This window comes from Pungitius pungitius, chromosome 9 (assembly GCF_949316345.1).
Source record: "Pungitius pungitius chromosome 9, fPunPun2.1, whole genome shotgun sequence".
NCBI lineage: Eukaryota > Metazoa > Chordata > Actinopteri > Perciformes > Gasterosteidae > Pungitius > Pungitius pungitius.
The window spans coordinates 21,413,475-21,440,502 of record NC_084908.1 but is presented as its reverse complement, the minus strand read 5'-3'; the positions used below and the strand labels follow the sequence as shown (position 1 = coordinate 21,440,502).

The following is a 27,028-nucleotide window of genomic DNA, read 5'->3' as shown; positions in this document are numbered from 1 at the left end:
ATGTACCTCTGAGGTGTAGTACAGTATAAAGTACAACATGTACCTCTGAGGTGTAGTACAGTATAAAGTAGAACATGTACCTCTGAGGTGTAGTATAGTATAAAGTACAACATGTACCTCTGAGGTGTAGTGCAGTATAAAGTAGAACATGTACCTCTGAGGTGTAGTACAGTATAAAGTAGGACATGTACCTCTGAGGTGTAGTACAGTATAAAGTAGAACATGTACCTCTGAGGTGTAGTACAGTATAAAGTACAACATGTACCTCTGAGGTGTAGTACAGTATAAAGTACAACATGTACCTCTGAGGTGTAGTACAGTATAAAGTAGAACATGTACCTCTGAGGTGTAGTACAGTATAAAGTACAACATGTACCTCTGAGGTGTAGTACAGTATAAAGTAGAACATGTACCTCTGAGGTGTAGTACAGTATAAAGTACAACATGTACCTCTGAGGTGTAGTACAGGATGAAGTATCCAAGTATGAGTTTTACTGTGTTGGTAGAGTACTTGTAAATATGCTATATACACTGTTAAATAGCCCTTTACCAGTATTATGATTACTACCATCGTGATTAGTAGTATTTGTGTGTACTTAAAGTACTTGACATTCACACACTCACTGAGACACACAAGTATTGTTTTTAAATATTATTTTAATACTTTTCTTAAAAAACTCCGTCCATGGTGTGATTCACCGACAGCTTCTTCAAATAAACCAACAGGAAACAAACACCTGCACGTCGGTTACCATGACGACGAGAAGCAGGAAGTCACAGACAACGTGTCGAGAGGAAACAAAGGAGGGAAGATAAAAGTTTAAAAAAAGAAGAAACGCGAGCAAACTGGAAAACGTGGAAATTAAATATCAATAAAACCTTTAATATAAAGTGAGAAGATCGACACGTTAAAAAAACAAAAGGACAGGAAACAGGAAACCTGCAGGTCTCCATAGAAAAGGATCTGATCTTTACAGTAAATTCTACAAAACACACAACCCCCCATCAGTTGTATAGAATATACATATATATATATATGTTATACGTATATATATATATATTATTGCATGTATTCATGTGAGTATCTACATCATGTGGATGATTGTTAGCTTACAGAGCGCTAAGGCAAAAGGTCTCTGAGGAGGAACAAAGCAGCAGAGAACCCCCCCTTAAAGGGACAGGACACCACCATATGTCATATAATAATAATAATAATAATAATATGTAAAAGTCCTTTAAAAAATGACACAAAATAACTGAGGGGGGGAAGTTACTTGATCACAAGTTGCGCTGCTTCTTTCTTCTATTTTCACTTCTCTCGCTCACATGACACAAGCCAGCTGTTTCAAATACTAGAGACAGAGTTACTATCAACAGTGTGTGTGTGTGTGTGTGTGTGTGTGTGTGTGTGCCATGAGCCAGTGCATTGTGGGTAAAGAGTGTCCCTCAGAACAGATTCTCTTCAAAAATGGCCATCAGGTCGCTCTGGAAGTTGATGTCGATGGTGTCAGCCATCTGCAGAGAGAGAGGAGTTACGGAGGTATTTCTGTGTACTACTGTGTACTACTGTGTACTACTGAGCTGGGTACTTGGCATATTTAAGGCAGGCAGCGGCGTCTAATCTTTATCTTTAGTTGTGTCCAATGATTCAGAGACTAACGTATTGAGTACTTTAGCAGGTACTCGTGTGTTTCCTATGTAGTAGTACACAGAAGTACTACATACAACAACACGCAAATCTGTTGTGCGTACCGCCTCTCTCCGGCGCCTCTCCTGCTCGCGGCGGCGTGCCATCTCCCGCTGGTCGATGGGCGGGGCTGCGCCCTGTGGTTGTGAGGGCGGGGCCTGGGGGGAGGAAGTGGGCGGGCTGGAGGCCGGAGGGGTGGGGGCCGGCGGGGAGGGTTGCTCGGGGCAACGGCGGGTTTCTTCTTGCAACGGACGCGCCTGCTCCATGGGCTCGTCGTCGTCGTCACGGTTACTGGATGAAAAGAAGGTGGTGTTTAAGGTGGGGAGGAGTCATCGGGGCAGCTGATGGCGCTCGCTCCACCTACCGAAGCTTCTCCTGCCCCCGGCGGAGCTGCTGCGCCCTCAGCTGCTTCTCCCTCTCCTCCTTCTCCCGCGCCGCCCGTCTGAACTGCTCGAAGCTGTCGCTGGAGGAGCGCCCCGAGGACGCCGGCGTGGACTGAGACCTCTGAGCCAGGCTGGCCCAGGAGCCCATGTTCTTCAGCTTCACCTCCTGGAGACCACGGGACAGTTGGGTGGACGGGGACAACAACAACAACAACATCTGGCTTCGCATCACACACACCTGGGTCTTCTTAGGGGCCGCTGGAGCTTTGGGCTCCTGCGTGGTTTTGAGGTCTTGCTGGGAGCAGATGGGCGAGTCTGGGAGGCGATGACGAGAAACGTCCAGGAGCTTCAGGTCGGATCCTTAGCAGGACACAAAGGAGCATGATGCACACACACGCCGCAGAGGACAGTCTGCACGGAGATGCGTGTCCCCTCTCTGAGTGGGCAGCACTGACTCGATGTCTTATTGCAAAAATGATGACATCACCTTTACTCCTCGTCTCCCGCCCCCCCAATAAGAACTCGTTCCTCACATCACAGACTGGGAAGATCCAAGAGGGGACTCACTGTGCTTGCTGTCGTGTTTGTGTGCGTCGTAGCGCGAGGGGGGGCTGAAGGGCAGCAGGGGGGGTTTCTCCTCTTTGACCACCACAGGGTGTGACTTCTGCTCCTACAGGAGCACACACCAGTTATCTAAAGGAGGAGGAGAAGGTTGCCCTTCTCTGTCAGGAGCTCACTCACATGCTTCCGGGTCTGGGGGGGCGAGTGTTGTCCCATCAGATGGAACTGAGGAGAATGCATCATCAGGGGGGAGGGAACCTGTGGCAGATGACCTGCACAACAAGAGAGAGAGAGAAGACTGGTGTAAAGTGAGAACCTCATGAGAACCTTGTGCTGCTCTCCAGAATAAAGACATGAAACGAAGCGCTACCTGCTGAGAAGGAATCTGCTTTGCTGCGAGGCGACTGTTGCAGCTTCTGCTGCAGGGCCCCCCCCTTCTGCTGCGGCGCCGTGGGAGGGAACGGGTGGGGCACGTGGGGGGGGGCGGGCGCAGGCTGAGGGCGGGGCTGCGTCTGCACGGCGGGCCGAGCCTGCAGCGGCTGCATGAAGGTGTGGTCCTGACTGAGGGGCGGGGTTTGAGGAGTGGCGGGGGTGAGCTCCTCATCGCCTTCCAGCAGGGCTTGGGGGGGCTGTGCCGAGAGGGTTCCCAGGAAGCCGTGCGAGGGGGGCGACGGCACACGGGGGACGGGCGGCAGGAGGGCGAGTGGTAGCGAGGGCTGGATCTGGGGCGAGGGGGGCGGAGGCAGTGACAACGGGGGAGGGGCCTGCAGGGGTTTGGGAGGAAGGGGCGCGGCTCTGCTGCTGGGCCGAGATGGCTGCTGGGGAAGAGCGATGTGGATCGCTGCAACAAGACAAGAAGACCACATGAAGAACAAGTGACTGCTTCCACCTGTCGACAAGACCTTCACAATAAGAGACCCCACCTGGAGACGGAGTGACGGGCAGCTGGGGGAGGAAGGGGTGCGTCCCGGGGGGGGCGTTGGCGTGGAGGAGGCCGGGCACCGCGGTGACGGGGGGCTCGGCGTTGGATCGCAGGTGAGCGTTAATGAACTGAGCCAGAGGATCAAACCCAGAGCCCATCAGCTGCGACGAGTCCAGAGACGGGACCATGGCAGGGGGGGGGGGTTTGGACTGGATCGCCGGGGGCTGGGTGTGGGGGGGCTGAGGAGGAGGGACCGGAGCGGGCCCCTTGGCGTCTTTGATCGGCGGGATCTTCTTCTGCAGCTTGGGAACCAGCCCTGCTGAGAGATGACAGCTGTCATTCTGCACCACCAATGAACACATGAGCAGATATTCTGTCCTTCTGACTGGAGCTTTTATTGTGAAGAGGTAGAACAAGCTGGAAGCAACAAAGAGTTGTTATTTCATCACCTTCGTAAACATGAACCCGGTGAGAGCAGAGTTTAACACTATTAACGCGTCTGAGAAGGAGCATCTACAGATGTTCTTCAGAACCGCCGGCCCGATGGGACGTTACCATTCTCAGAGTCTTCGCTGTCGGACGAGTCGCTGCTGCCTGAAGACGAGGATCCCGTCTTCACCTTCGGCACGTGTGTCGCTTCCAGAGGTTTTTCTCCTGAAGACAGAAGGCCGTCATTTATTATTTATAGGAGGACACACACACACACACACACACACACACACACACTGTCTATAGATTAAAACAATTTACTAATCATTGCACATTTTTTAATTCATTAATTGCTATTAAAAGTTCTTCTTCTGAAGACAAGTGGTGGAATTCCTCTGCACAGTTCTTTGGTTTTACTTGCAGAAAGCTCTCTGCAGCACGCCGTGCTTCAGGGGTCAGAGGTCAACGCACACCAGAAGGACACAAAGCTCACAAAACGTTAACGTTGACAGCCCTAATAGGTGTGTGTGTGTGTGTACCGTGCAGCCCTGATATTATAAATAACTCTATACTCTAAACCCTGAGAGGTCGTTTACAGTGTCACATGATCAGAGGCCAGCGAGGGTCCTACCTGAGGGGCTCTTCCTCTTCTTCTTCAGGCAGCTGGAGACGTACTTCTCCAGCTCTCTCAGCGTGGACGGCTTCAGCGTCTCAAAGTCGATCTCGATCTCGTCCGGGTTCGAGTTCTTCAGAGACGGCTCCCTGGTTTGGATGATGTGGACCACGCGGCCCAGTTTGTCTCCGGGCAGCTTGTTGATGTCCAGGCTCAGCTGGCGCTTCTCCTCGTAGGACATGGGCCGGCACCGGTCGGAGGACACGCCCCCAAACACATCTGAAGGAGAGGGGGGGGGTTACAGCAGGTGGGTGGACACGAACCCGAAGGTACCCTGAGACGCTCACGTACCCGGCTCTTCTTCTGCCTCCAGCGAGGCCGAGGGGACGAGGGGCGTGGGCTCGGGCTGCGGGGGGGCGAGCCCCCGGCTGTTTCTCACACCGTCCTTCCTGCGCCGATGGACAAACAAGGATAAGCTCCGCCCTTCAACGCGGCTACAACTACCCGCCCCCCACCCCCACCTACCTGGGCTTCTTCCTCTCCTTCTTCACTGCAATGGGCTCCTTGCTGCTCTTGATCTTCTTGCCGCCCGTCAGTGTCACAGAGGGGGGGGGCCCCTCCGCAAATTCTTCTGCCATCTTCTTTTTTTGCTTCTCCTTCTTCTTCTTCTCTCTCTCATGCTCCTTCTCCCTCTCCCTCTCCTTCTCCTTCTCCCTCTCCCTCTCCTTCTTCTTGGGTTTGCAGGCGGGGGGCTGAGAGAGCGCCGCCAGCTGCTCGTGCACAGCTTTAAGCTGGAGGACACACACACACACACACACACACACACAGGGGTGGTCTAAGAATAACAGCGAGCAGCAAGCTTCACTCTCTCCTGTCCGAGTCCCCCCCAGTCGGTAAAGTGCCCCCCCCCCCCTTCATTTGCCAGCCTCTAACCTGTTCCTGTAACTCGGCCAGTCGGTGCTGCCTCTCGTGCTCGGAGTCCCCCCCCGAGGACTCCGACTCCGAGGAGCTGGAGCTGTCGTTGTCCGAGATGCGGGGAAGAGGCGGGGCTTGTCGGGCCGAGGGGGGGGCGGGGTGGAGGGCGGACGACGGGGTGGGAACGGGGGCCGGCTCCTCCGGCTCGTCTGGCATTTTGGCAAAACGCATCTCGAACACGTCCTGTCAGGGAAGAACAGAGCTCTGAATATCTGGGTCAATAACACAGATTTACCTTCATATTATCTACACAAAAATAACTGAATTAACTAATGGCCGACATCTCTCTCGAATATTAAGTTTCACATTCGAAATTCTGTTTTTAACAACTATTCAAATATATATTTGAATATAGAATATTCGTTGATATATTTATATATATATATGTAAAGGTGGTGTGCTGATTGGTCACCTGTAGCTTGCGCGCCATCCCCACCACGTCGTGTTCGGGGGGGTTGTACTTGTAACAGTTGGAGAACATCAAGCGGACGTCTGCTGCAAACTCCTGAGCGTCTCTGTACTGCCGGGTGTCCAGCTTCCTCTGCAGGAGACAAAGCATCAATGTATTGGACCACCTCGCGTCCTCCTCGTAACGGCTGTGCTGCCGCACGTCCCAATGGTCACCTTGATGTTGCTGAGGTCCATGGGGTGCTTGATGATGTCGTGGTAGTCATGGAGACCGAGGGCCTTCACGTCCACGGGCTTGTAGAAGGGCCACGCGTACCCCACATGTTTCTTGGAGAGCATCTCCCTGACCAGCCGCGCGCAGCAACGCATCTGCTCCTGCCGCTTCTGGGCGACCGCCGCCCCCCCCCTCGCCGCCGCCGCCTCCCCCGGCCCCCCTCCCGGGTGGTGCTGGGAGTCAGGCTGAGACGTGTCTTTTTTGGGCGTCTTGGATGGGCGGATGCTGTCCCGCCGCTGCCGAGTCTCAGCAGGGACGGGGGGGGACTCGCTCAGCTGGTCGTTGGCGGTGGGCGTCGTGGTGTCAGCCTTCCTCTTCTGGCTCTTCCTCTGCTGCTGGAACCACAGACGTTAGAAAACACGCCAAGGGAGGGGGGAGTATGTCTACATGTGTGAGTATGTCCACGTGTGTAAATATGTCCACGTGTGTGAGTATGTCCACGTGTGTGAGTATGTCCACGTGTGTGAGTATGTCCACGTGTGTGAGCATGTCCACGTGTGTAAGTATGTCCACATGTGTGAGTATGTCCACGTGTGTATGTCCACGTGTGTGAGTATGTCCACGTGTGTAAGTATGTCCACGTGTGTAAGTATGTCCACGTGTGTGAGTATGTCCACGTGTGTGAGTATGTCCATGTGTGTAAATATGTCCACGTGTGTGAGTATGTCCACGTGTGTAAATATGTCCATGTGTGTAAATATGTCCACGTGTGTGAGTATGTCCACGTGTGTAAATATGTCCATGTGTGTAAATATGTCCACGTGTGTGAGTATGTCCACGTGTGTAAATATGTCCACGCGTGTAAATATGTCCACGTGTGTGAGTATGTCCACGTGTGTGAGTATGTCCACATGTGTGAGTATGTCGACATGTGTGAGTATGTCCACGTGTGTAAATATGTCCACATGTGTGAGTATGTCCACGTGTGTAAATATGTCCACGCGTGTAAATATGTCCACGTGTGTGAGTATGTCCACGTGTGTGAGTATGTCCACATGTGTGAGTATGTCGACATGTGTGAGTATGTCCACGTGTGTAAATATGTCCACATGTGTGAGTATGTCGACATGTGTGAGTATGTCCACGTGTGTAAATATGTCCACGTGTGTAAATATGTCCACGTGTGTGAGTATGTCCACATGTGTGAGTATGTCCACGTGTGTAAATATGTCCACGTGTGTAAATATGTCCACGTGTGTAAATATGTCCACGTGTGTAAATATGTCCACATGTGTGAGTATGTCCACGTGTGTGAGTATGTCCACGTGTGTGAGTATGTCCACGTGTGTAAATATGTCCACGTGTGTAAATATGTCCACGTGTGTGAGTATGTCCACGTGTGTAAATATGTCCACGTGTGTGAGTATGTCCACGTGTGTAAATATGTCGACATGTGTAAATATGTCCACGTGTGTAAATATGTCGACATGTGTAAATATGTCCACGTGTGTAAATATGTCGACATGTGTAAATATGTCCACGTGTGTAAATATGTCGACATGTGTAAATATGTCCACGTGTGTAAATATGTCCACATGTGTGAGTATGTCCACATGTGTGAGTATGTCCACGTGTGTAAATATGTCCACGTGTGTGAGTATGTCCACGTGTGTAAATATGTCCACGTGTGTGAGTATGTCCAGGTGTGTGAGTATGTCCACGTGTGTGAATATGTCCACACGTGTGAGTATGTCCACGTGTGTGAGTATGTGCTGCTCACACCAGTGGACAGACTACACAAGGCCCCCGTGTGAGTAATCGGTAACGACGTCTCCTCACCTTGATGAGGGCGGGGGGGCTCTGCAGCACGGGAGCAGGGGGGAGGCCTGGGTGCGTCAGGGCCGGGGGGGGGACAGAGGTCACGCCCTGAACCAGAACATCCGGTGTTGAGAGGGGGAACGGAGGGCCCAGGTGGGGCGCGTGGGAGCTGGGCGTGGGGGGCACCCGTGGGGGCTGGGACAGGGTCAGGGCGGGAGGGCCCTGAGGGGGGGGCACAGCATGGGTCGGCACCATGTTGGAGGGAGACGAGAAGCCCCGGGCGTGGGGGGTGGTGGAGGGAGACGAGTCCTGGCCCGAATCCGACTTGAAACCTGGATGGAAGGAATAGAAACATCAATAAAAGAGGGGGTGGAGGAGGGGGGCAGGAGCTCGTCTGCTCAGGCTCTGGACCTGTACCTGGCTCCCGTCGGCCTCCGCGGCGTCCCTTGGTGACCACGGCGATCTCCGTCTCCTCCTGCGGCATCTCTGTGATCTTGTGGAGGAAAACCTTCTCCAGGGCCTTCGCCATCAGGACGATGTCATCGCCAGGCTACACACACACACACACACACACACACACACACACACACACACACACACACACACGTATGTTCAGGAGTCTCTGAGCAGTGTCCTGGTCCCCTGAAGGTGGTGTGTTCCGCCCAGCTGACCTTGTTGTAGATGTAGCAGTTGGTGAACATGGTGTTGAAGTCCTGGATGCACTCGTGGGCGTTCCAGTAGTAGTGGTTCTCCAGGCGCTTCTTTATGGTGCCCATGTCCATAGGGATCTTGATGATCTTGTAGTAGTCCTTCAGGGATTAGAAACCAACCATTGGTCAGCTGTGGGAAACCTTAGAGCTCACTTTTAGTGGCGTCTCAGCTGCTCCTTTCCACCGACAGAGAAGAACCTTCATGTTACTGCGGCCTCCCCCCCCCCCTGATATCTTTGACTTTAAAAGTCCTGCGTCGTATGCTGGCAACTGAAGGTAGAAGGTGTCAGCGTCTGTTCTTTGAAGGAGCAGAACACAGTCCATGCCCTGATTTAAATGTTCACATTAGCAACGTTAGCTTCCATATGAACAAGTATTAGATGTTCAGCACCACATCGCTGCTCAGTGACTAAATAACATTCTGACCACAGAAGAAGATGAAGTCACCCTGATGATTTAAAACCTGTTCAATACGGACTTAAAACACTGGCAGGTGACTCACAGGTAAACCCAGCTTGATGGCGTCTACGGGAGCCTGGAAGGGCCACGCAAAGTGGTGTTTCCACAGCGTCTTCAGCACCTCTTTGAGCAGGAACTGAAAAAACAACAACCAGCAGAAATCCCTCAAACTCGGAACGCAGACAGGAAGTCCTCAGGGAGCGCTCACGCCGCCAGGGGCCGGTACCTGCAGCTGGTTGGTCTGTCGCTTGGGTCGGGAGGGGCTCCATATTTCTGGGGGCGCGGCGTTGAAGGCCAGTGGCAGGGGGGCGGGGGGGAGGCTCTGGCTGCCGCCGGCCTCTGGCCCGTCTCCCATCGCCGTGGAGGGTTGCAGTGACTGAGCGGACAGCTTGAGCGGATAGGACATGGCGGGGCCAGGTGGGAGGGGGGGGGCCCTCAGGCCATTACAGTCCTCACTTGGGTCTCTGGGGGGGCAGGAACAGCATCACTGCCAACATTACATCATCATTTCATCATTGGTGTAACCATTTGTTTACCTTCCAAGTGGATAGATATTAGAGACAAATAATGATCAGTTTAACTTAACTCAAATTCTAAAATGTAGATTATTTGTTGTTATGTTGTTGAAATGCTTTTTGGAAAGATGACAACAACGACGTCATCCTAGTGGATATTGATTTATTTTTCCATCGATCTGGAGGAACATAAGCTTGGGACTCACATGCTGGTCGCTGTGCAGCTGTGGTCTAATGCAGATGTGCAATCATAGCTCAGCCGAGCGGGCAGATACTTCACGTACGGCCAGAACCAGGAATGGGCGCCAAACCTGAGAGAGACAGACGTCTGAGTCTCTGTGACACAGGCAAACCAGCGGTAAACAACCTGTAAACAACTGGCAAACAACCTGTAAAAAACAGGCCAACAACCTGTAAACAACAGGCCAACAAGCGGTAAACAACAGGCAAACAAGCGGTAAAAAACAGGCAAACAACCGGTAAACAACCTGTAAATAATTGGCAATCAACCGGTAAACAACAGGCAAAGAAGCAGTAAACAACCTGTAAAAAATAGGCCAACAACTGGTAAACAACTGGTAAACAACCAGTAGACATCAACAACCGGTTGACGCTTCAGGCCTCTGACCCACCTCATCTACAAACAGGGACCCACTTAGTCACCTGACCCTGAATCGGTTATTGATGCCCCTTTAGCATAGGAAAGGAGCTGAGGCTACCTTTAGCATAGGAAAGGAGCTGAGGCTACCTTTAGCATAGGAAAGGTGCTTTGATGCTTCCTTTATTATAGGAAAGGAGCTAAGGTTTCCTTTATTATAGGAAAGGTGCTTTGATGCTTCCTTTATTAACTCCTTGAGGTCGGAAAGGAGCTGAGATTTCCTTCATTATAGGAAAGGAGAGGAGGCTTCCTTTATTATAGGAAAGGCGCTTTGATGCTTCCTTTATTATAGGAAAGGTGCTTTGATGCTTCCTTCATTATAGGAAAGGTGATTTGATGCTACCTTTATTAGCTTCTTTAGCATAGAGAAGGTGATTTGATGCTTCCTTTATTAACTCCTTTAGCATAGGAAAGGTGGTGCTGTAACTAGTAGATGCTCAGACATGGACGGTTTAGTAACTGTGTTCTATATCTGACGACCTGGTTAATAAAGTCATTCTTTTAATCTAAGAACACAAGACGTATCTCAGGGAAGCTTCTCTGTGGTCCATCACCTGAACGTTGTTGTTGTTTCATGTCAGTGACACCAAAGCTACGTAGCTCACTGAAGGAGGAGTCGTCTCCTCACTCATCGGGAACTATCCTTACAACCTTTCCTTAATCCTGGGACATTCCCACCATTAGCTCCAAACGTCTAACTTTTGAGATAATGTCTCCATGGCTGTGTTGGAGTAGTCCAAAAGTTACCTCAACATGTCCTTTCCTAACCTCTTCTCCCACTGTGGTACTTTAGAAAATGTTGAAAACATCTGGAGATTAAAGTTCATCAGCAAAACTACAACTTAAAGATTACAGGTGAACATGATAAATTGTTTTTTTTCACTGAGCAAAGCCTAAATGCATCATCATGTAACCGCAGCAAGGTTTAATGGATGAACTCTGACCTTCAGCCTTCTCGCGATAGAGAGGTCTTCTGATAAAGAATGTTTGAGCTCAAAGGGCTGTTTACTTTATACACAAGGTTGTCTTCTAGAATGGTCCCCATGGCAACGCCACCTGGACTACATCTCAGAGGCAAATGTTGCTGTATGTGAAAGTAGCCAACAGGATATAAAGGAGATTGAATCTAACAATACGGCAGACGAATTAGATATCACACAATGCGTGTATTTGATTTAGCTTGTACTACTTGACGTCGCGTAGATTCGCTCATCAGGGTTTATTTCCACCGTCTATTCGTAGGTCTACTGCCGTAAAGTACGCGAATACGTCGTAAAGACTGATAATCTGGTAACGTCAGTGTCGCAGCTGATTTTAATGAAGAGACTAAATGTGACGTCAACACGGCGTTACTTTTAAGCGTGAATTAATGAAACATTTATCAGCCATCTAGCTACTGTCCCGCAGCTCGCGCTAATGGAGCTGGCGAGGCGTCGCGACACGTTCTAATGACCGACAGTGAACACAAGGAGATCCCTTTAATCAAACGTGCCTTCGCTAACCTTCCGTGTCAGTGCGCCGCCATGTTTCCCCGCTGAGAGCAAACTGACAGCTCGCACGTAAACGAGTCACGGGCTTCTGCGCCACGAGCGTAAGCGACGCCGCCGATAGGACGTAAAGCCGCGTCCAGAATACGGCGTGCGGGGCTACAAACAAACAGCCTAGCAGCTAGCTGGTTAGCATGCGAGCGACCTGCGGGCCAAACGTGCAGTGACAGCGCGGAGCGAGTTCCGCACGAGGACGCGCAGCCGGACGACACCGACTTCGCGCGACCACACCAAAGCCCGCCATTTTAAAGCCACGGTAAGGGACGCGTCCCGGCTGAGACCAGGGAGGCCTGCGGGAGGGACACACCATGCTCTGCGAGCCCAGGCGCACAATGACAGCGACCGACCTACGCCTCCCCCCCGGCCCCGGTTTACCGGACCGAACCGGGATAAGAGCACACCTTTACCTTCTTCGGTCGCTCGTCCGCGCGTCGCAGACCTTCTTGCCCCAAATCCAGAACAAACAGTCCGGTCCGACGTCGGGCAGTGACGTCAGACGCACGGCAGTGACGTCAGACGCACGGGGGCGGGACGTTAAGCTGTCATCCGAAATGTCGTCTCTTCTCTTCCCCCCATCACGCAACATCTCCTAACGATTTCAGTGATGAAACATGTTGCTTTGTATCATAATAAATAAGAAAATAAAGACATGAGCAAATAAGTAAGACGATTTAATTTAACATTTGATATATTTTAATAGAAGAATTTAGAAGAATAACGGAACTTTTGAGGTTCTCCACCCATAATATAATAACATAAACATAACTGTTATTTCCCAATAGACGTATTTACATCCACTGTTCACGTTACAATGCAGAGGGGGATGTGACGTCGTGTCTTATGCGCATTATTAGATGTCAATTCTGTCTCAACAGGTTGCGCGTGTAGAACTCTCGCGCACACAGGTGAACACTGGATGACGTCATCGGGAAACCATCAACTGAGTGAGTTTGTCGAGTTCAAAACCCCCACATTAATGTGCCGCAGTTTTTTCACTCAAGACCCCTAAAAAAGCTGTGTTATCAACTGTTCATATTTAGCATCAGTGCATTAGTATGACAATAAGACAAATATTTACATCATAACTTCATTAACACATTAGTTAATCATTTCGCTGGTGCTAGAGGTGTTGTGTCTGATGTCATCACCTCCACATGGAGCAGAGCGGGTGGGCTGGGGGTCTCTGAGCAAGACACCCAACCCACCTGCTCCCCGGGCGCCCCCACTGGGAGGGTTAAATGCTTTGGATAGAAATTACCTGCAATGTGAAGCATGTTACGTACACCCGTCAAAAGGAAACACTTGTTCAATTGAATGACAACGTGTTTCTATTTATCCTGAGCTCCTCTGATAATTGACCACTTATTGTGCAGGTTCCCATGGGTGTTTGTGTCGGATATTGCTCCAATTGCATTTTTACTTTACGTATTTGTCACGTCTATTATGGCGCAGGTGCACACGAAAAACACTGAAATATGAGACAAAAATAATAAAATATTACTTTTCTAGTTTGACGACAAACATCCATGGAAATAAAAAAAATGTGAAAACGGTTAAAATCAAAAATGGACTCAGATTTGCTGAACAGTTTTATTTCTCAGTGAAACAATGATGTCACTTCTAAGTGTCATTCTTAATCGAACAGACGGTGATGTCACTCATCTGATACAAATCACTCTACTAAGACAAATAAAAATTCAAAATACTTTCAACAAAAGGCACAAAAAAAACCAAAGATTAAAGGTTGGACTTCCTGTGAATGGGGGGGGGGGGGCAGTGGATTATCAAACTCCCACCAACCAACACTCGTTTTCACTGAGTAGAGCCTGAAGTGAACTAGCTGCTAACACTACTAGCTCCTCCTGCTGCTCTAAACACTGGTTGGTTGTTTACGATGTGACATCAGCGATCAGACTGGAAACACGATGTCACTGACTATTTGAGGACTTTATTTACACTCTTTATGGCTAACAATAAACAGTTTTTCACTAAAAGGTGGTTCTAAGTCCGTTAAGAAGAAATACAAAAGGAGGCGAGATCTGAGAAATGATGGTTTGTGAAGTTGTTGGTAATGAGACTGGGTGAACTGGGGGGGGTTCCTGGTCCAGACAGACATTGGCGCTGATAAAGTCATTAATCATTATTTTCCTCCTGCTGCAGCTCTTCCTCTCCTTCTGCTACCTCGACTCCTTCCTCTTCCTCCTCCTCCTGTATTCCTTCCTCACCGATCTCATCGTGGACTGCGTATCCTTCGTCCTCCTCTCCGACCTCAAAGCCTTCCTCCTCTTCCTCGTTCCTCTGCTCTTCTTCTCCCTCCTCCATCTTCTCCTCCTCTCCTGCTGTCGTCGTGGTTGTCCTCTCTGTTGTTGCTGCTTCTTCAGCTTGAGCCGACTCCTCTTCAACCACCGCCTTCTCCACCTTCTCCACCTGCTCCGCCTGGCCGTCTGCTGCCTCGCTGCTTAACTCCAGCTCAGACACATCCATCACCATGGAGTCCTCTGCATCCTGGTCGTCATGGTTACCGGTGAACGGGTTTTCTCCCTGGAGGCAAAAGAAGGTCATTTGGTCAACTCGTCATCAGTCAAGACTCATGAATACAGAGGTGCTCTGTGGCACAGAGACAGTGAACGCACCTCAAGGTGCCGCGTAACACGGGGACAGTGAACGCACCTCGAGGTGCCGTGTAACACGGGGACAGTGAACGCACCTCGAGGTGCCGTGTAACACGGGGACAGCGAACGCACCTCGAGGTACCGTGTAACACGGGGACAGTGAACGCACCTCGAGGTGCCGTGTAACACGGGGACAGCGAACGCACCTCGAGGTGCCGTGTAACACGGGGACAGTGAACGCACCTTGAGGTAGCTCTCCAGCTTCTTGCCTATGAGCTTGTGGTTGAGGATGCTGCGAGCCACGGACAGACTGGCTCTCTTTGACTGCTCCATCATCCCCTTCAAACCAGACAGGAAACGAGTTTATAAATAGTCGTTTATCTGAATTCATTCACGTTTCAAACGGTTATACGTCTGCTTGTAGTTCTGCTCCTTTCAATCACAGACTGAACCAGAACTCTTCGGGCTCAGAGGGTCCCGTTACCTTGCGGTTGTAGTTGTGGTCCGGAGACTTGATGTGTTTCTGGATCAGGTGGGGCTGCATGGGGATGAAGAGGTCGCAGGCGGCGCAGTGGGCTGCCTCCACCTTCCTCATGAAGTGCTCCATGCCGAGCTCTGGGCGGAGGAGACGCACGCGTTAGCACGCGTTAACACACACACACACACACACACACATACACCCCCACACACACACACACCTCTGGTGAGGTCCTGCTCTCTGTACACCTGGCAGATAGCAGCGCTGTGGTTCTCCAGCTGCCCGACTCTGTAGTCCGTCTTCTTGAACTTGTTCTGCAGATACTCCTGAGAGGAGAGGACACAGACAGATGGTTTCTACTCTACACGTGGGACCTTCTCTCGCATCTGTCCGCGTTCCACAGTTTAGGTTCATGGATTTAAATTCTTTAGCGGGATAAAATAAATGTTTCCTTTAAACAAAACTGCAACATAACTCCTTTACAAACAAAGCTGAAAATAAAGACACTACTATTATGGGGGGGGAGCCCAGATGGCGCACACTGACACGTCATGGATGGTCATCTGAGACCAGCAGTCACATGACATTAAATGAGGCCGCAGTAGGAGATGTTGGATGGAGCTCAGTCACCTGCAGGAAGTCCGTGGTGGGCTTGGACAGCTGGCCACACAGGAACTTGAAGTGGTCCTTATGGAAGCGACTGTCCAGGTGAGTCTCCATCTCCTCCTTGTAGAAGGAGCGGAACTTACAGACAGAGCAGGCGAACATCACCCTGAAGGAGGCACATTCGGATCCATGAGAACTAGATATTATATGAACATAGATATCATAACTGGGGCTGTCAAATCTGTAAGATTATTGAGGACATTAACGCAATACAATAGTTCAACGCAGCTTTGTTTCCTTCTGGTGTGCGTTGACCTCTGAAGCACCACTGCTGAAGATGTAGAACCTTTTGCATTGAAAGTAAAACAAACAAGAACTGTGCAGAGGAAGTCCTCCTTGTGTCCAACAGACCACTTGAGGACATGTCGCTAGCTGCTAGGCTACTTGTAAACATTTCTTTCCCACTACTTGCAGCAGTAAAAACGTCACCTCTCCAGGAAGCCCCGCCTCTTCCTCATCTTGGGCATCTTGTCCTGTATTTGGGTCGGGTTGTGTTTGTCCAGAACACTCGTCGTCGTTGTCGCCTTCTCCTCCTGTTTGGGCGAGTCTGAGAGGAGGAGAGCGGAGGTCACCAAGCCGCAGGAGGAGAGAGGAGCAACCACAAGGATCAGCTGATCTCACCTTTGTCTGCAGCAGGATCCGTCTCCTGAAACACAAAGTATCCCATTTAAGATTATTACACTGATACATTAACCTTCTGTTTGAATATGAACACAACTTAATAAAATCACATTTTAGAGATTTGACTCACTGTCTTTGGTTCACTGTCGTCCCCGTTGTTCTCTGCTGGCTCTATTTAACACACACACACACATCAGGATAAAACACACACACACACACACACCAGGATAACACACACACACGCACACCCACACCCACACACACACATCAGGATAAAACACACACACACACACACACACACACACACACACACACACACACACACACACACACAGTACCCTGAGGTGCGTCGGCCTCCTCCGTGCGGTTCATCTTGGACTCGGGCTCGTCGGCCTCTGTGAGCGACTGCTTCCTCTTCTTCTGGACGTCCTGCGGTGGCTTCACCTGCTACCGTCCACACTGTCAGTTCCCTCCACACACTCAGCGCCCCCCCTCCCCCCCCCGACACACAAACTACAGTCAAGCAGCCAGCGGGACTTATGTGGTAGTGTGCTGGTCAGTTGTACGATGCTCGTCCCGAGGACGGCCAAAATAAATCAAACACAATAAGGGATGTCATTGGACGCCTCTGGGCGGGGGGGGGGGGGGGGGGGTGTCCCTTGTTTACTGTACAGAGAGGAGGCTGGTGTGACTATTTGGGACTAGAAGCGCTTTGGCAGAGGGGTCAGAGGGGGGTAAACATCTGCCCCGAGGCTGAGGAGGTACTTACTTTGTTGAGGGGTCTCTTGCGGCCCCGCTGGCGGCCGGCCCGGGGGCCCCCTCCAAAGTGCCTCCCGGGGAAGTCGTGGGGCCCTCGAGTGGAACCCTGGTGGAAGCCCCCGCTCTCAGGGTACATGCGGTTGGACAGGAGGGATGGGAGCTTTCCTCTACCACCTCCGGGGGGGCGGCCGCGGTGCCCGCCGCCCCCCCGCCCGCCTCCGCCTAGAGGAGTGGGCTCGGACCTGTGGCTTACAAACCCTCCTCCTCCTCCTCCACCACCACCAGCTCCTCGACCCCCGGCACTTCCACCCCTTCGGGGGGAGCGTCGGCCTGCTGCGGGCCATCCTCCACCTCCAGAGCCTCCACCCTGGCCACTGCTGAAGGTCTCCCTCATATTCTGTCGCATCTTAGCGACTCCATAGGAAGAGGAGGGGCTGTCAAAGCCTCCTCCTCCACCTCCTCCTCCAACCCCCCCGCCCATCCCAATTCCCCCTCCGAAGCCAGAGCCTCCTCGCTGACCCAGCAGCATGTTGTCCTCGCGGCCATCACCGCCGTAACCATAGCTACCGCCGCCAGATCTGTAGAGATCTCGTGAGGAGGGGAGGGCGGAGGCGCGCGAGTCGAATGACTCGTAGTGGTCATACCTGCGGGGAGGGAGGGAGAGGGTTGGTAGAGACGAGCAGAGCAAGGAGGGGGGGGGGGGGGCAGCCATCTCCTCCGTCACAATAGTCTGGATGTTTTTCTCACTCAGACGTATTGTGAGTACGTTACCGGGTCGGAGGGGCAGATATAAAACTGGTCTCTCTGGGGTCAAATAAAGCCAGAACAGGGGGCCAGGGTCACATGGAGGATGAGTGAAACACGTGCAATGATGTCATCGGTTACAAAATGTTACTGCACTTCATGCACCGTCACCACATCGGAGCTCCTTCTTCTCAAAACACAACGACTGGAAGCACTCAAAGCTTCTCAAACAGGAAGTGAGGTTCTGTCACCAAAGAGGTCAGCTGTCCCCTCCGCCCTAAAACAACACCAACCACCACACGCGAGTAGTTTGTTACTATTCTACACACGTGTGTCACCTGCAGACCTGTTGGACTTGTGACTTGTTACCATTAGCATCTTTTTATAAGTGTTATGCTGAGCTTTTTTTTTAACTGATCAAAAGAAGCAATATTGAAACTTAGACACACGGGTCCCAAGCAACCACAGGACGCATCAGGGATGCTAGTTAGGTTCTTGTGACCGATAGCTGACCCCCGTCAACAAGCAGGATCCGCGCCCTGAGAGCAAAGTGGTACAAGAGGAGCCCGAGTGTTTTCCACACCAGACAAAATGAGAAGAACTTCAGAGCTCAACGTGTTGAGTACTCTGTATGCAGCGCTGCACGCAGGTCCAGCAGTAAGAAATGGCTCTGTGCTCTGGCTGGTTATTTAGAGATAATATGCTGTGCTATCAAACGTCTAACTACTGGATTAGGGAGAACGGGGGTATGCGGGGGTGGATATTACCGGTCGCCACGAGTCCCTTTCAGCCCCCCCTCCAGCTGAGTCAGCATGTCCAGGCGCTGGTTAATCTTGGCGATGACGGCGTCTGCGTTTGTGCCGGTGGACGAGAGCAGCGACGCTCCGGAGAGACCCCTCTTCATGTGGCCTCCTCCTCCCCCGTAGCCACCGAGCCCCGACACAGAGCCTTTGTAGCCCCCCCCATAGAGGTCGAAGCCACCAGAACCTGACAGGGATCACACAGTGTTAATGAGACCCATGTGTCGTTATCGTCATCCGCCGAGGGGATTAAAGGTGATTACAGGTAACTGGAGTTAAAAGAGTAGATAAGCAAAGATTAAAGAATATATTTATTATATATATATTTATTAGTATAATACGTTACACAGTAACAGAATATTTTGTAGTAGAATACAGTGTGGTTTAGTAAATTCACTCATTCCTCACTTCTGCTTCCTGAGCCGCTGCCTCCCCAGCTGGAGTAACCTGCAACCAGAGAGGTCCACAATCAGAACCATCACCACAGAGAGGGGGGTCCACAATCCGAACCATCACCACAGAGAGGGGGGTCCACAATCAGAACCATCACCACAAAGAGGGGGGTCCACAATCAGAACCATCACCACAGAGAGGGGGGTCCACAATCAGAACCATGTATCACCACGGATGTAAAGAAACTAAAAACACACAGTCATCAAATCCATTTTAGTGGCGGGAAGAACATGCTGATGATCAACAAGCAGAGGCTCAATATCCAAATAATCAATGATGCAGAGCGGAAGCTGTAAATATTTAAATAAGTCAATAACAAGTTATTTAATAAATAAGTTCTGCACAATTTAAAAAGGAACATGGGTAAGAATAATGTCACCTTTTAATTCAGGTTTTAAATGGATGTGTGGATTTTTCGTACAATTTATAGCTAAATAGAGTTTGTCTGTATTTGCTGTAAATGTATTTTGTAAGACTACCAAGATCCCTCAAAATACCAAATCACTCGAATAACCGACGGAATAACGCGGTGCATCCCGTTGTGGGTCAATAGAACGTGTGCATCCAGAACCACGGATGTTCAGGACGCTCCAGCCAGCAGTGAGGCGGTTTGTGGGAGCCTCCCTGTGTTACGTTTCATTAAGGCCCGTCATTTATCAACCTCACACACTGCATTGAACAGAAATAGTCAGCTCACATTAGCATCGCCGTAAACACGCCACAACAATGGGCCGCACCTCCACCCTACAGTAAGGTAGCACGTTAGCAAACAAACAGCTAGCTAGTGGCTAGCATGGCTACTTTATGTTAATGTTGGCCAACTACCCGGATATGACGTTCTATCAGAAAACCATTCATTGACTAGCGTTATATATTATATTATTACAATACAGCAGCAGATGTTTTGAGTATCTAAACGTTAGCTAACGCGTCTTTGTCTCAAGCTGCAACGAGTTGGCTGTTGCTAATAGCAAGCTAAAAGCTAACCGTGCAGTTTCACGCTAACATGCTAAGCATGCGGCTAACTGGAGAGCTAATACATAAACGTGTCCGCGGGGAAGGCACATGAGCACCGGTAAAGGTGCTTAGTTACCTGAACCGTAGCTCCTGCCGTCCATGGTGCTTCACTGACAATCCCCGGAGCGGTTCGCCGTTAACGTTACACCTCCGGGTCGAGTATCGCTCTCTAAAAGACGCGATGGACTGATACGCAAGAAGGAAAAAAGGGATATCACGTGACCCACAGTGGGTCGTTACGTCACATGTCTTCATCTCTATATAGATATCGCAACAAGTTTAGATTTAAAAAAGAAGCTAACCAACACAACATTTTCCACAAACATTTAAAAAACATCAAACATTATCAAAACAACATAAAAAAAATCCCCCCAAAAAGTATCCCACCAACGTTTATAAAAATGTAAAATGAACCAGTATTAAACCAATTCTCAAAGAGATGAAAAGAAATCTTTGTGTATCCTGTGCTATTGAGGCTGCCAATTAAGAAATGTTCTTGTAAATGTTTGTTGTGCTTGAAAATACAAGTTAAATTTGAACACACTTATGTATTGATGTTTTTCTTCTTTGTAATGAGGTTTTATACACATATATACATGTATATAAATATATATATACATGTATATAAATATATAAATATTTATATATATATATCATTATGGAGTAAATCCCTACAGTGTTATTTGGAAATAAAAATCAACTATACAAAAGTAAAATACAGAGTTTCATTTTAAATCCTCTCTAGTGTTACAAAGCTCGGCAACTATTGGGCATTAAAACAGAAGCGTGACGTATGTTGCAGCCTTGTTAATACAGTTTTACTTTGAACCTGGTAGGTGTATCAGTATTTAATTGAGTCATTGAAGTTGTTATGATGAAAATTAGTAAAAAACGTTAAACTCCACTTTTAATTCACTGGTGGGCAGCCATGTGTTAAGCTGGAAGAAGACATGGGTGAAGAGGAGAGTGATGAAGAGGACCTGCGGGGGAGCAGGGTGACACTGGGGGACACCAGGGTCGACCCGATGCATTTGGGTGTCGAACATTGTCTGTTGGTCGAATGAGATTCTCGTTGGATCCAGAGAGGCGTTTGAATGTAGAATGTCAGAGAATTTAACTGCAGTTCTTACTCTGAACACCAGGCGGCGCCACGAACAACATCACCGAAACAAGACAAAAACTCACCCAACTGTCTACACGGAACCAACGTTTGTGTGTTGAATATAAAATGGGAAGGTAGTCGTGTCATGAAGCACTTCAACTTCCACTCATGTTCAGTAGAAACAAAGTTGATCCAGATTTCACTAACACATGATTCTAAACCTCCATTGGATTGTGTGCTGGGGGGCTGATGTCCTACCCTGAACCCCCCCCCCCCCCCCCATGCTGTGGGTGCTCCGATGAAGAGGAAGTTCACATGACCCGTTTTCACTCGTATTTTTTCAAAACAAACTGGGGCCAGAAGGCGAGTTGAAGTTGGCTTGGTGTTTGGAACTGCAGGAGATAAGGAACAGACCTGGAACCACGTCAAAAGTCTTCTCCCAGGAGGATGAAGGACACTTTGGATTGAGGATCTCACAGCAAGATGGATTTGTTTAAACTGAACGAACACATTAGCGAGGTACCCTTTAGACAGGTTTTAATAATCTTACTATGATGACTTTAACAGGAACAACATGAGGACAAAGTGGATCAATACGATCTAAACTCTCAGGGACCTTTAAAGAAGGAGGAGGAAGAAACCCTAGAATGCAAAGCTTCTCTCACCTCTTGGGACAAACACACTAGACTGGTTGAACGAGGCGGACGGGTCTTGAGCCTCACACCCCCTCCGGCTCTTTAGTTTGCTTGTTTCCTAATGAAAGGTCAGAATGTGTCTGTTGGTATTAATACAAGGACAAGAACACAGATAAGAGGACATTTATTCCTGCTGTGAAGACGTCATGTGATTTCTCTAAGTAACACTCCAAAGAATCCATCCAGAGAGACAATGCAGAGCGCCCATCAAGTCAAGACCTAACATTCATAACGCTGCTTTGTTAAAGTAGGTGTGTGTGTGTGTGTGTGTGTGTGAGTGTGTGTGTGCGATCCAGAGGGGGAGGAGATGCTTCCTGTACGGATCCACTCACACAGACTGACACTATCGACGTGGCCGTGAGCTACCTGGGACCATAAAGCCATTGAGTATTGATCATGAGCGACGTGAAAATGATTCCTCCTCTGGACGTTTGGGGGGGCCGAAGGTGCTGCTCAGGTGGGAACCTGGTAAGGTAAGAACTTCAACTCCTACACTATAATCTCTGAAAATGTGGCCTTCACTTTATCAATCTCGTCCTTCGGAGAGAGAATGTTAAAGTGTTGTGCTATGATCTCGTAGGGGTTTGGACGTATAATTCCAAAGGAATAATCATCCTGAAAGTGCTTTTTATTGAAGACAAATCTGAAACATTTTTATTAGTGAAGTGGGCCATCCTCCTTTTGTCATAACCTGCAAGATATATACTGATATTTACACATTTGGATAAAACCTCCCACGTGCTTAATCAAGACACCCACAGTCGAACACACCTTATGGTGGAAGAGATAAGACCTTTTAACATGTGCATGTCAATTTGTTTACTCATGATGCACGCAAACGTCGGAGCAACCAGGACTGTCACTATGGTGACGGACTGGTGGGAGTTGGTTTGTTTACATCCGTCTTGTAGTCATTTGAATTCAACACTCCTAGATCAATGTAATCTCACTTTTCACATCAAACCCCGTCAAGGGTTCAAAGTCCAACAACTGAAGTTAAACATTACTGTCAGGATTCCGGCTTCATAGTGGGACTGTTGCATCCGGAGGGTGGAGACCCTAAAGGGGCAATGGGACCGATTTGTACTGAATTAAAGGTCCCCTTATGTCACAGTGTTTGGTTTAATCCAGGTGCAGGTGAGCCTGGTGTGGCCTCCTCAGGCGGCTCATTCGCCCCGGACGCTGCTTCCTGACTCACACGCCGTCGCTCACGTAGAAAACTCTGCAAACTCGTGTTCTCGTTCACGTCGTTTATTTAAGTTTGACATTTGTTTGTTTAATTTGAACATGATTGACAGAGTGGACAACGTACGGTCGAAGACTGCCGATGTCTCGTCCGATACAAAAGCCAGCCTCGTGACTCGGCCCCCCCCCCCCCCCCCCCTCTAATACGCTGATCCTCGTCAGGTGCATCTAATAAATCATGAAGAATGTTATTTCAAATATGTGTCGTTAGCATGAGCGCATCCAGCTAGCTTCAGCTAGGAAATTTACAGCTTTGGTTGCTGTTGTTTATATGTGTCGTTGGCCCTTTTACTTTAAAAATCACCATCATTATGTCGTTATTTCTGCATCATTTGGATCCGATTATTTCACAGCGAACATCTTTATTTTGGGTTCACACAACTGTAATAAACCAGCTGTTGTGTGGATCACTGGATACAGTGAACTCAGACGTTGACGTCACCACGTAGCCGAGACCTGAACATGGACGAAGCAGCATAGAGGTCATTTCAGATGAACCGCTGTCCACACAGAGCTAAAGCTCCTCCTCTGCTCTTATGAGTAACGCCATCGAACCCAAACCCAAAGCAACAAAATACGGACAAATACCCTTTGTGCATTGTGTGAATGAGGCATGAGAGTTTCTGAGCAGCATCATCCCTGTGATGGTCCACATACCCGATACATACCACTCTCTATAACATTTATTTGGTGTCACAGCAATCCAGAGAGGTTTGTCCGTACATCCTTGAGACTCTACTTCCTGTTTTCCACCAGTTTTAACTCTGACCTCTCTTTCCTAGATCCCTGGCTAAAGGTCTTTGTCGTCACAAGAAGCCTCTGTTGCTCTCCTGGTTCCTGTCTCTGCTTGTCCTGGTGCTGCTGGTCTTGTGTAGCATGCTGTCCACCAGCACTCTGTCAATCTGGCGTAGCTTTCCCCTCCACGGGTACTACCACCGCTTTCTCAACCAAAGCACTCGGTTCAATCGACCTCCTCCGTATCAAGTCCAACCAACGGGCATGAACAAAACCACGCAAGGCCCCGCCGCACTGACCACTGTCAGTCAGTCCTACCCGCGCAACTACCACTTCATCATGGACAACGAGGAGGTGTGCCGGGCCAAGACTCCTTTCCTGGTCCTGATGGTTCCGGTGGCACCAGATAACCTTGCTGCTCGGGACGCCATCCGGCAGACGTGGGGCAACGAGAGCGTGGTTCAAGGCCAGGCTGTGCTGACGCTGTTCATGCTGGGCCTCTCCGGAGGAGCAGATGTCCAGGAGAAGCTCCAGCAGGAGAACCTGCAGCACAGTGACTTGCTGCAAAGCAGCTTTGCGGACACGTACCTCAACCTGACCATCAAAACCATGGTGATCATGGACTGGCTGGCCACTCGCTGCCCAACGGCCGCATATGCCATGAAGATCGACTCTGACATGTTCTTGAACATTGACAACTTGGTGTTGATGCTACAGAAGCCGGGCACCCCTAAAGTGGACTACCTGACTGGGATGCTCATGTGGAACCGGCCGGTTGTCCGGTCAAAGGACTCCAAGTGGTACGTCCCTCTGGAGATGTACCCGGATCCCACGTACCCAACCTACACTCTCGGCATGGGTTACGTTTTCTCCAACGACCTTCCCAAGAAATTTGTCGAGGTCTCAAAATCCATCAGACCCTTCAACATCGAGGACGCTTATATCGGAATGTGCATGAAGAAGCTTGGACTTGCGCCGACATCACCGCCAGATCCCTCCCAGTTCAGGGCCTACAACCAGAGATACGACCGCTGTGAGTACTCCAAGATCATCACCTACATTCTGGGGTCTTCACAAGACCTGGTGAACTACTGGACGGACTTGAAGAAGCCTGGACCACCTTGTTAGGACAATGACTGGGAACTGGGAGGATAGTCTGTGATTCTCAGGTCATCCTCTTTTTTTTTAAATGAGGCTTCAGATCACTGTGGTGGAAAAGTTTGAGGTTTCCATTAGTGGACAAAATGGTGAAGGGAAGATGTTTACTGTGGACACCTTTGTTGGGTTGCAAATAAAAAAGAAAAAGGTAATGAAGGGTAAGTTCATCCGCGTGTGAAATGTGAATGAGTGGAGTTAAAGTAGCTTAGGACCACTTCTGATGTTTATAGGCGGCGTTGGAGGAGCTGCAGGTTTACGGTAGTGTTCGTTTTGGCAGCTGTTTTTGATTTAGTTTTTGTTTTTAGATGAAAATGTTTTTGTCGACAAAAACTAAGAAAATTTTAGTCATATCAGGGGGGGGGCAAACTTTCTGACTCGTGGGCCACAATGGGTTCTAAAATTTAATATAATAATATAAATGACATGTGAAAAATCATTACATGAAAGGCTTTGGCTTTTAACAAGTAGCAAAGCATTAATTTTCAAGGATATTTATCAAAGGTGTGAAGCTCCGCCCGACTTCATGGGAACCAGGAAGCTAAACACTTTGTGTCTGTGTTTACTCGTGATGCTTCTGACCCGACCAACAGAACCCTCATGGTCCTTTAATGTTTCCACTGTGAAATGACTTGTTCCAACAAAAGAGACCTTAATGTTCTACAATCGGTGCAATACGTTATGTTTGGATCATGAACCAGACATTCTCACCTGGACCCAGAACTAACATCACCAACGTGTGAACAACTGCTGGATTGGACGTGAAGTTGCTAAACGCTGCAGGACTGTGAGTGTTTAACAACCGCTCGGATAGGTGACAGATAAACAGTCGCAGAATATCACACTCATCCGGCTCAGCTGTGAAGTTATGATGGCATCAGATACGCAAGAGGTGCAACTCACTAACCGTGACAACGGGAGAAGAATGTATTCTGAACAAATGTCTTCTAAATCAAAAATCATTTGATGAAAAGTACTTTTGGATCAAATATAATTCTGACTCAGTTCTTGAATTGTTTTGAATAAAATATCTATTGTCATTTGTTGTGTTCAAAAAGTGGAGAAACTCCGGACAGACAGAAGTAATTAATAAAAGAACAGAACATCTGAGCTGAGGAGCAGCTGGTCTCCAACAGGTCCCAGGCAGTCCTTTGTCTACCCATAATGCCTGTCTCCTGCTCCTACCAGCCCACTCTACAACAATGCCTACAGGTGTTACAGTTACAAAGGTGTGAAAGCCCTGGGAGTGGTTTCCTGGTGAGTTCCATTACATTTAATCCACAGCGACTTACAATAAGAGCGTTTCAACCAGAAGGAAACAAACTCAGAAGAACAAGAAACAACAAAGTGCAATTTCATCAAATAAACTGATTTACAACTAGTTATAGATAAGATCTATTATAAATCCAGTTTAAGGTCTACAGTGTGTTAGTGTTTTAGTGGAGGTTTAGTCTGAAGATTCAGTTCAATGTAACTCGATGTCTCTCAGTGAATATCAGCTGTGTTATCAAGTATCACATGAATGCATTCCGGTTGGTGGCATTACATTGAGCACAATTCATTCTATTGAAGAATCATGGCTGTGTTCATCATTAGTGAGACCTGCCTCCTGTTGGTCCTGCACCCTTTGACCTCTGCATCTGTCTGCGCTGCGGGACGTGTGGGAGGAACTTTTCATCACAATTTGTATTTTTATCAGTCTTCAGGGTTTTCAGCAGCACTTTTCTGCCTGTGAACACAAACGTAACTCATGGCTTGTTAGTGACTTAATACATTCATGCATTGCAATGACAATAATAGATCATCATGTGTAGTTCAATCTATGTATGATTTATTGATAAGAACATCACAGGATGATGGTGTGATGGAAGTTTTCCATTCTGTTCTGATGCTGCTGTTATCTGACCTTTGCTTCCATCATTAAGATGCTGTATGAGATGTACATCTCAAATAACGTTTACACTATATACAACAATGTCTACATCGCTGTGTGTCACACCTCTCTAACGCCTTGGTCTCATCAAACCGGTTCCACAGACATCGCCCG

General features: G+C 49.0%; 3 protein-coding genes across 10 annotated transcripts; 1 reads left to right on the top strand and 2 right to left on the bottom strand.

Annotated features, from left to right (window-relative positions):
* Window positions 1–645: 645 nt before the first annotated feature.
* LOC119218324 (bromodomain-containing protein 4-like) lies at window positions 646–12,500 on the bottom strand. 7 transcript variants are annotated; one of them, XM_037472675.2, is made up of 22 exons: window positions 12,307–12,500; window positions 9,901–10,005; window positions 9,406–9,643; window positions 9,223–9,315; window positions 8,682–8,819; window positions 8,428–8,560; window positions 8,032–8,342; window positions 6,195–6,587; window positions 5,983–6,111; window positions 5,529–5,753; window positions 5,121–5,386; window positions 4,947–5,044; window positions 4,614–4,874; window positions 4,109–4,207; window positions 3,555–3,872; window positions 3,002–3,472; window positions 2,812–2,903; window positions 2,638–2,740; window positions 2,309–2,430; window positions 2,052–2,236; window positions 1,753–1,978; window positions 646–1,515 (listed from the first exon to the last, which is right to left on the bottom strand). In XM_037472675.2, the coding sequence occupies exons 1-22, from the start codon at window positions 12,483–12,485 to the stop codon at window positions 1,447–1,449; spliced, it is 4,254 nt and encodes a 1,417-aa protein (XP_037328572.2). In that variant the 5' UTR covers window positions 12,486–12,500; the 3' UTR covers window positions 646–1,446. The 7 variants fall into 7 exon arrangements, with proteins under 7 accessions (XP_037328572.2, XP_037328574.2, XP_037328575.2 ...); XM_037472677.2 differs by having other exon boundaries at window positions 3,555–3,869; XM_037472678.2 differs by having other exon boundaries at window positions 6,195–6,584.
* Window positions 12,501–13,470: 970 nt separating this feature from the next.
* On the bottom strand, window positions 13,471–20,269 carry akap8l (A kinase (PRKA) anchor protein 8-like). 2 transcript variants are annotated; one of them, XM_037472685.2, is made up of 13 exons: window positions 20,126–20,269; window positions 18,988–19,026; window positions 18,547–18,766; window positions 17,046–17,679; window positions 16,615–16,723; window positions 16,407–16,447; window positions 16,277–16,301; window positions 16,085–16,202; window positions 15,620–15,761; window positions 15,210–15,315; window positions 14,996–15,126; window positions 14,755–14,850; window positions 13,471–14,440 (listed from the first exon to the last, which is right to left on the bottom strand). In XM_037472685.2, exons 1-13 carry the CDS (start codon window positions 20,148–20,150, stop codon window positions 14,033–14,035), a joined length of 2,094 nt encoding a protein of 697 aa, XP_037328582.2. In that variant the 5' UTR covers window positions 20,151–20,269; the 3' UTR covers window positions 13,471–14,032. The 2 variants fall into 2 exon arrangements, with proteins under 2 accessions (XP_037328582.2, XP_037328583.2); XM_037472686.2 differs by having other exon boundaries at window positions 16,615–16,720.
* A 3,598-nt stretch (window positions 20,270–23,867) lies between these two features.
* LOC119218326 (beta-1,3-galactosyltransferase 2-like) lies at window positions 23,868–26,965 on the top strand. Its single transcript, XM_062564776.1, has one exon. It carries the CDS (start codon window positions 23,968–23,970, stop codon window positions 24,952–24,954), a length of 987 nt encoding a protein of 328 aa, XP_062420760.1. The 5' UTR covers window positions 23,868–23,967; the 3' UTR covers window positions 24,955–26,965.
* The last annotated feature ends 63 nt before the right edge of the window (window positions 26,966–27,028 follow it).

Bases quoted from the DNA above. Each gene is read 5' to 3' on its own strand.
- LOC119218324 (XM_037472675.2), bottom strand. From the start codon at position 12,485: ATGTTGCGTGATGGGGGGAAGAGAAGAGACGACATTTCGGATGACAGC. The intron at 9,316-9,405 runs GTACCGGCCCCT...TTGTTTTTTCAG, and splicing joins GACAGACCAACCAGCTGCAG to TTCCTGCTCAAAGAGGTGCT. The intron at 4,875-4,946 runs GTACGTGAGCGT...CCTCTCCTTCAG, and splicing joins GGAGGCAGAAGAAGAGCCGG to ATGTGTTTGGGGGCGTGTCC.
- akap8l (XM_037472685.2), bottom strand. From the start codon at position 20,150: ATGGACGGCAGGAGCTACGGTTCAG. The intron at 19,027-20,125 runs GTAACTAAGCAC...CTCTGGTTGCAG, and splicing joins CGGCAGGAGCTACGGTTCAG to GTTACTCCAGCTGGGGAGGC. The intron at 14,441-14,754 runs GTGCGTTCACTG...TTTTGCCTCCAG, and splicing joins AGCTGGAGAGCTACCTCAAG to GGAGAAAACCCGTTCACCGG.
- LOC119218326 (XM_062564776.1), top strand. From the start codon at position 23,968: ATGCTGTCCACCAGCACTCTGTCAATCTGGCGTAGCTTTCCCCTCCAC.